Source organism: Gekko japonicus, unplaced genomic scaffold (assembly GCF_001447785.1).
Source record: "Gekko japonicus isolate JY-2015 unplaced genomic scaffold, Gekko_japonicus_V1.1 scaffold1789, whole genome shotgun sequence".
In the NCBI taxonomy this organism is placed as follows: Eukaryota; Metazoa; Chordata; class Lepidosauria; order Squamata; family Gekkonidae; genus Gekko; species Gekko japonicus.
The window spans coordinates 192402-201255 of NW_015176026.1; the positions used below are offsets into that span (position 1 = coordinate 192402).

Sequence of the window (8854 nt, forward strand, 5' to 3'; positions counted from 1 at the left end):
AGTATCCTGCTAGATGATCCCTTAAGGGCACAGTGCTAGATCTGGTTTGGTGTAGTGGTTAAGCGCGGCAAACTCTAATCTGGAGAGCCAGGTTTGATTCCCCACTCCTCCACATGCAGCCAGCTGCATGACCTTGGGTCAGTCACAGTTCTCTCAGAGCAGTTGTCTCAGAAGTCTCTCAGCCCCACCTACCTCAGAGGGGGGCCGGTGGTGAGGAGAAGGGAAGAAGATTGTAAGTCGCTCTGAGACTCCAAGTGAAGGGCAGGGTATAAATCCAACTCTTCTTTTTCTCCTTCTCCCTATTTCTGAGGTACAGAAGCTTTTTGAGAGATCGTAAGGGATTTTGGTATTTTCCATCTCTACATTTACTTTATTCTCTCCTCTTCAGTTGTTGTCGTTCAGTCGCACAGTCGAGTCCGACTCTTTGCGATCCCATGGACCAGCTCCCGCCAGGCCTTCTTGTCTTCCGCCGTCCTCTGAAGTTGGCTCAATTTCATGTTCGTTGCATCTATGACACTGTCTAACCATCTCATCCTTTGCCGTCCCCATCTTCTTTCACCTTCAATCTTTCCCAGCATCAGGGTCTTCTCCAGTGAGTGCTCCCTTCTCATTTGGTGGCCAAAGTATTTGAGCTTCAGTTTCATTATCTGGCCTTCCAGGGAACAGTCAGGGTTGATTACTTTTAGGATTGACTGATTTAATCTTCTTGCATAGCACTATAAAAAATACCATCCTCAGTTTGTATCAAGACATTTTCGTCTCTAGCATGGAACAGCTTCACAGAAAAAAATCACTTAAGTGACAAAACAGAGATGCATGTCGGAGCTACCAACACAGAGAAGATGCTCCCCACAGAGAATGGTTTTAATGTAAGTTGTTACTGGGGAAAAGGCCAAACAGCAGCTCATGGACGCACTTCATGGAACACCAAAAGCAACTAAACTTGTATGAAAGAACACAGGAGAACAAAGGTTTATCAGAAAGCTTTAATGATGAAAGATAATAGCTACTGTTTACAGACGACGACCACGGCGACCGCCCTTTCTGCGGGTGCTGTCTGAGGGGATGGGGGTCACATCCTCTGGGGAGGGAGAGAAAACATTTCACATTCAGAAACATACTCATGTTTAGCATGCACAATGCCAAGTTAGTCACGAAGCCTCAGAAATCAATCGGCAAATAGTTTTTTAAAGACAATTTGAAAAATTACAGAAGTCTAGCATTCATAATCTTGACATTAAAAAGTGAATGCGGTTTGTGCTACTTCTCAATTTCTAGCTTCAACCACTGAGGATGTGAAAGATCCTACACCAGCAACATTAGGGACTTCATTCCACTTAATCACAACTACCAGGAAACGCATACACCATGTGTGCCAACAAGATTCTTAAGAGACATATTATTAGAATTATGGAAATATAGTTTAACACGTCACCTCTTTGTGCCCAAAGGCCACCAAATTTATTTATTCATTGACGTGTATTTTCTCTCACTTTTCTCCCCAGTGTCACATAGTTTGACCTGAGATAGTCTTAAAATACATTTATAACAAATCACTCACCAATACGCCCAATCTTCATGCCAGATCGAGCCAGAGCCCTGAGGGCTGACTGTGCTCCAGGTCCAGGAGTCTTTGTTCTACAAGATCAAAGAATACAGAATACATTGATCAGATCAGCATTTACCAATCTCCTATGAACTCCAGCCTTTCCTCGTTGCACCTACGGGGATAAACCTGCTCATGCCCCAGGGAAGAATCTAGAATTATTTATTTAAAAATTTCGATGCTGCCTTTCCAGTCAAGTAAAGAGTCCCCAAGGCAGTAAACATCAAAATATTTAAAACATTAAAACAGCATCTAAAATAGGTTACATGTAAAATATTTAAACAACTAAATAAAAAACACACAGACATACAAACACACATTAACAATACAATGAGGGAGGAGGGCCAGTAAGAGATAGAGGGGGTACAACAAACAGGAAAAAAAGTCTTCACCCAGTGACAGGAGACAACGATAGAGGGAGACAGGGAGGGAGTTCCAAGGTTTTCATGCCACCACTGAGAAGGCCCTTTCTCAGGTTGTCACCCGTCTAGCCTCAGGTGGTGGGGGCATCTGAAGCAGGGCCTCTGAAGATGACCAGAGTGGACAGGTCGGTTTATATGAGAGAACGTGATCCTCCAGGGGATCGACAGAGTGGCAAAACCACCACTGTGGGGATTGGCTACTGTCTCTGTCTAGGCAGTTATAGAGCGGGGGGATGGGGGTCTGGTCTCAGTCTTGCTGGACTGCGGCAGTTAAGAGCGCTGGACTAGAAGGAACCGTAACCCTCTGTGCAGCTGTAAATCCTCTGTGTATGGACCATGTTACTTAATGTTATTCTCAAAGAGAGCAACAACAACTGGATTTCAGTGCATTCAGTACCAAGACTCTATTTGCCTCTCTAGCCTTGCCCATATCTTCAGGTTTTGTGCTACAGAATAATTCCACAAAAGCTTTTAAAAGTTCAGATTTCTCAACAGTGCAATACAGTATACCTGTATACTGAAGTCTATTTAAGACAGCCACTGACTGCCTTAAAAATTTCTACAAAAATAGGAACTGTCGGTGTGAGCTTTGGGTCAGTTTTATGGCATTATGTATACAAAAGAGACACATACCTATTTCCACCTGTAGCCCGCAGCTTGATGTGAAGAGCAGTGATGCCCAGGTCTTTACACCTCTGAGCCACATCCTGTGCGGCCAACATAGCAGCATAAGGAGAAGACTCATCCCTGTCAGCCTTCACTTTCATGCCACCGGTTACTCGACAGATTGTTTCCCTAAGAAGACAGAAGCAATCAATCCGTTAGCAAAAGAATCCATGCTCAGTCTTGTTTCCAGAGGAGACACAAAAGTACACAATTACTGCACAAACTGTAGTTGTCTTCCATGCCAAATAGTTTACAGAAGACAGAAAGAGCCAGTTCAAAAACTTATTGTCTGTTCCCATTGAATAGGGACAACTGTTCAGCTACAGCTACATCACTTTGAACAGGAAGAACAGAGCCATCTGAATCTCCCAGAAAAGCTCCCTATACTGTCCCTTACTATGCATAAGGCCAGCATAAGTATGAACTGTCTTACAATCTTCCCACCATTTAGTGTACCTGAGCAACTTAGTGGACGCTTAACGAGGAGGCTGCAGCACACATCACTGCAAGGGTCTCTGGTTCCTGCACCGCATCCAGAGTCCCTCCATGATACTAACAGTGTACCATGCACTGTGGCAAAGCGGCACACTGTGTGTCTAACCAGATATATTTCGGTCTGAGGTGGCAAAGATTATCAAGTGCTGTAAAGCAAGGCTACACAACCTGTAACCCACCAAGTCCACTGCTGATCACCAGCCATGTACTGCAGCCTGCCTGGTGCTTGCCACTCTCCACTATAGGTGGTCTCTGGAAAGCAACCAGAACAAGAGGCTCATAGGGCTGGTCGGCTGCACTCATTTTAGTAAGCCACATACTGTACAAACTGCTATTGGAATCCTGTCAGGAATCCCTATTTCCTCCACAGTCCCTGATGTCCCCCCCCACTATCCATTCAATTTATAGTTTGATTTGGCCTGGGAGGGCTGTCTAAAAAACAAGGACATATTAGGCAATCACAGAAACATATGTAGATATGCTTACCCTACATCCTGAACATATAAGTATATTCTACTTTTAAAAAAACCATACAAGGACTTCACCAGCATCTGCTACTCACTTGCCAGACAGGTCAGTTACATGGACAAAGGTGTCACTGAAGGAAGCAAAAATGTGGCAGACTCCAAACACATTCTCCCTTTCAGCAACCTGTGATCCCAAGCTGATAACCTGTTCTTCCTTCTTTTCCTTACCCTTACGAGGGGCCATTTCTGTGAAGACAACAACAGATTATACAGTTTCAGACGGCAGCCGTGCTGGACTGCAGTAGAGCAGCTAGATTAAAGTCCAGGAACACCTCAAGAGACCAGCAAGACTTTTGGGGTATGAGCTTTCGAGAGTCTGACAAAGGGAGCTTTGACTCTCGAAAACTTATATCCCAAAATCTTTTTTGGTCTCTAAGGTACTACTGGACTGAAATCTAGCTGATACAGAACATCAGAAACTGTACTACATTAAACCAGCAAGTTAAAAATTTTATTATAGACAATTAAGGTGATTTGAGAAGCAGCATGCCATTCAAGTTGAATTCAGGTCAACATGCAACTGCATGTGACAGGAACCACTTTGAAAGCAGCTACAAGGCGGTATATTCACAGGTGCTTAATGAAGCACTCAGAATTCTTTCTGCAGTTCTGACAGGCAATGTACAAGCAGCACCTGGAGCTGAGAAATCCCTTCTAATCTGTCTCATCCATACTGCCAGCAACCTGTACCCTTTCCAAGCAACCATCCACACTTGAAGCATCTCAGCTTTTCCTTGCCAGACAGAATGAGAAAAATCATGATTCAGGTAGTGTTATTTCCTATTACCCGCACAGAGAAAAGGAAGAGTCGGAAAAAGCAGGTGCTCTCAAAGAGCACAATGAACACAATCTGTGCACTGACTTCCTGTTTTTGGCAATAAACCCAACCAACTGGGGCTCCTTTAAGCATGAACAACCAGGGATAGAGGCTCTTGAAATGCCAGGAGCATAGGACAAGGTGTTCACTTCAGCCATGTTGTACTGACTACTGGAACCATCAGAAAGGTTTCTGTTCCTGTTATACACAAAAAGTGGGGTTTTTAAAAAACTATACATACTTGTATGTACATGCAAGATAACCCCCTCTTTTTCTTGATGGAACATCTCAAAAAAAATTCCTAGTCTTCCTTTTATAAAAACAGTACATTCTACAAGCCAGGTTTTACAGAGGTCTCTGCCAAAGACCAGATTTGCCTTTTGCATTTGCTTCTTCTTTACACAGGATTTGGTGAAAACGGGTAGGCAAAATATGTGGATGACAGATTCATTAGCAACAATTTGTCACATTCATTAAGGTACAGAATTCATGCTTAGCCTGCCCAGAAGCCAAGGTCTAAGAAATTGACTTATTCCTTTCTCTGAAGCATACACTAATAAGCCAGAACTAGTACTTTTGAGAAATGATAATAAATGATGTTTGTTCACTGTGTAATTTGAAAAAGTCCTACCCTTGATTATGACATATGTAATATATTTCAAGTGCTACAAATAGAAGCACCACAAGACCAGTCAAGAGGCAAAACCTGGATTTCTTGAACAGAAGGATCGTGCCAATGTGTACTGCGCCTTATTTGGGTCTGCCTCAGCAAGACAACACACATTTTAAAGGGTAGCACTGCCTGGAAGCATGGCGGAGCAGTTTAACTCTATCTGTGGGAGAGGACAGAGTATCCAGTTGCGAGGCCCATCTCTGCTGATAAGCAGACAGGATACCATTTAGTCTGACTCTTGGGAAGGGGCAGGCTGGTGTTGGTGTAAGTAAGGATCCAACCTGATCACTAGGCAATGAAAGCCTGTCTGTAACCTCAAGAGTTAAAAAGAGAATTTAAATTACAACTTGAAGCCACAAACAACTTAAATTCAAGAGCCAGGCTTCTCCTGTGACTTTCTAGAAGAAAAAGAGAAGAAGAGATTGGATTTATACCCCACCCTTCACTACCCAAAGGAGTCTCAGAGCGGCTTACAAACTCCTTTCCCTTCCCCTCCCCACAACAGACACCCTGTGCGGTAAGTGGGGCTGAGAGAGCTCTTGACAGAAACTGCTCTTTTTCAAGAACAGCTGTGCCATAACTATGGCTTGTCCAAGGTCATCCAGCCAGCTGCAAGTGGAGGAGTGGGGAATCAAACCCGGTTCTCCCAGATTAGAATCCGCGCACTTAACCACTACATCACACTGATGTGTGCCGCTGAACTATTCTTTAACAATATCTTGTACCTAGAGCCAGTTTGGTGTAGTGGCTAAGTGCGCGGACTTATCTGGGAGAACAGGTTTTGTTCCCCTACTCCTCCACTTGCGTTTGCTGGATGCCCTTGGGCAAGCCGTAGTTCTGATAAGAGCTGTTCTTCAAAAAGAGCAGTTTCTGTCAGAGCTCTCTCAGCCCCACCTACCTCACAGGGTGTCTGCTGTGGGGAGGGAAAGGAGCTTGTAAGCCGCTCTGAGACTCCCTTGGGCAGTGAAGTGCGGGGTATAAATTGAATCGCTTCTTCTTCTAAATTAATCTTTGTTGTTTTTATACAACTCTTGCCTCAGTGTTATTGTTCATCATGAGGCTTACCTCAAGGCAGCAACCTCAAAGACTATATACCACTACCCTAATCTTTATAACCAAAGAAAACAAGTGAGGGAAAGGTTTTGTTTTAAAAGAGCCTGGTTCCTCAAAATGCTAAGGGGCTGTGTGGGTCCCTCGGTTGGTTATATGGGCCTGTCACAGACACCAATTAGCAACCTCGGCAGGGAGGGCAGAGTGTAAATCTAATAAATAAATAAAACCTTATTTATGCCACTTTGAGACATTTAGGGGTTTATGTATTAAGCAATGTAACAGATTTCACAGTGTGTTTGCTCCTTATCTATGTAGCACATTAGACTACCTACTCACTGAGGTTTTAATTCCAAATTGCAAAAAATAAGAAACATTATAGTTAGGATCTACAAAGGCCAGAATGGGAATGACTTATCTAAAGCACTTGGAATCTAGCATCTGATGTAAAATGCAGCAACAATTACATTTTTTTTTTTGCTTTTAAATAGTTTCTAGCCCATATGGATGCCCCAGAGGAAAGTCAATAATATGTTTTCTGTTGAAATACTGGAAAAATTATGTAAAATCCAAAGCATCTAGTTGCACAAAAAACTTTTTTGTCAAGTGCAGAACTCTAAGAGCCTGGAGACGTAAACTGAAGTTCTGAGCTGAGGCTTGTAAACTTACACACAAGCTACTTAAGCCCCACTGCCTTCCAAGGAGTTTAAACCGCCCAGTTACCTGCAGCGTCGTAGCCTGACACATGCAACAGACTCTGCGATGTGTACAATTGTTAAAAAGGGCGAGAGGGCCTGAAATGAAAATATTCTACCAGGCTACTCCAGAAAAAAAGCCCCACTGCCTTCCAAGGAGTTTAAATTGCCCAGTTACCTGCAGCGTCGTAGCCTTACACATGCAACAGACTCTGCGATGTGTATAATTGTTAAAAGGGGCGAGAGGGCCTGAAATAAAATATTCTACCAGGCTACTCCAGAAAAAAAAGTCGAGTGAGACAAACAAAACTTTTCCCTTAGCAAATCATCTCAGCTCCTCAAAGCACTTCCTTTCTACCAAGAAAGGGGCAATCGGGCCTGGAGGGACAGCAAGCTCAGTCACAAGCTCATGAGGCGGCCTTGGCTGAGGCCATTCCCGTTCAGCCTCTGGTCCCCCCCAAAAAAATCAATAACTGTTTGCCTCTCCATCAAGATGTACGGACGGAAAATTATCAGTAAATGAGTAATTTATTTTTTTTTTTAAAGAAAAGCCGTGGGGCCCACCGAAACATCCCCTGCCGTCGCCCTGCGTAAACCAGCCTAGTCCCAACTCGGCGGATGTCCCCTTCCCCACCGACCCGCCCTGCACAACTGGACCCGGACAGCATGGCAAGGGAAGGCCGGTGGGCGAGGGCAGCCCGGATGACGAGGATGGGGACGGATGGCGGCTCCCCCCAGCCACTTACTGAAGCGTCCCTGCAGGCAGCAACCAGCACCGGAAAGGAAGAGGCCGGCGTCACGGGGCCAGAGGTCACCTCGTATCACCCGGAAACTGTTCTTCCGAGAAAGGGAGGTCACTTCCTCCACGTGAGGCGTATGTTTAGTTTCGTCATCGGCCGATTTCAGAGAGCTTGAAATTTGAAGCCGAGGTCGAGGAACAAAAATGGGAGGAATAAGCGAACACAAAAAGACATGACCCATCCAAATATGGCGCTGGGAGTTACTGAGCCCTCTCTAAAGATGGCGATGGTCACGCCCCCTCCCCCGTCCGCACACAAAGAGACAGAGCGCGAGCAAAATATACCCGTACACTCTCATTTCTTTGTCTTTCAACATAAGGTATTGGATTTCTTATCTGACGTTATTAATGCGTGCCACCACCACCCCGTCCTGCACAGTTGCCGGTGTTCAAGTTTCGGGTGCCAGACCTAAAAATGGAGACGGAAGGCAATACCATTGCCCTGCTCAAAGATGGCAATTTTGCATACCTTTGAATCGCTCGCAGAGTAGTTAGGACGACTTCGCCTGAGACTGATGCGTGTAGCGCGGTTCCTTCCCCCTCTGAACGCCCAGCGGTCGATAGCTCCGGTGTGCAATGTAAAATTTCAAAAAATAATGTGAACAACTCATTTTCAGTCTTCAGATGGTGTGGGCTAATGCAATGCTCCCTCTAAGCTGTGAAGTCTTGTGAGAAAAAAATGTACTTTGTGAGGTACTGGCATGAAAGCTGTGAGCGAGCGATTTGGCTACTGAATAAATTAGTTTGCTCTGGAGCCATCCTTCCTGTTAGAGACTCAAAGCAGCAGGTGAACAGTGATAACAGCTTTATTGAACAGAAGTCAGAAGAACCAGAAGGAGACAAACAACTGAGCAACAGTAACAATCCTCCCCCCTAAGAGGAGACAATCCTTGAGCAGACGTAGTCCTTCAAGTAAGCAGGACGCTGCGCTGCTTGACCGTTGGGGTCGTCTTACTCTTTCTGTTGGTGGGGTAGGACGAAGAGCTTCGGGCTCCCTGTTAATGAGTTCAGCCTGATTCCTAATGGGACTGAGTGTCTGTGGCCGATTCCCATAGTCGTGGCTCTGCTCACCCTCAACTATGCCTGGGGATTCCAATGCTTGGA

General features: G+C 44.8%; 1 protein-coding gene across 1 annotated transcript; it reads right to left on the reverse strand.

The window, feature by feature from the left end:
• Positions 1–967: 967 nt before the first annotated feature.
• Positions 968–7792, reverse strand: RPS14 (ribosomal protein S14). Its single transcript, XM_015426605.1, has 5 exons — positions 7698–7792; positions 3752–3902; positions 2662–2823; positions 1562–1638; positions 968–1081 (listed from the first exon to the last, which is right to left on the reverse strand). Exons 2-5 carry the CDS (start codon positions 3898–3900, stop codon positions 1014–1016), a joined length of 456 nt encoding a protein of 151 aa, XP_015282091.1. The 5' UTR covers positions 3901–3902; positions 7698–7792; the 3' UTR covers positions 968–1013.
• Between the last annotated feature and the right edge of the window lie 1062 nt (positions 7793–8854).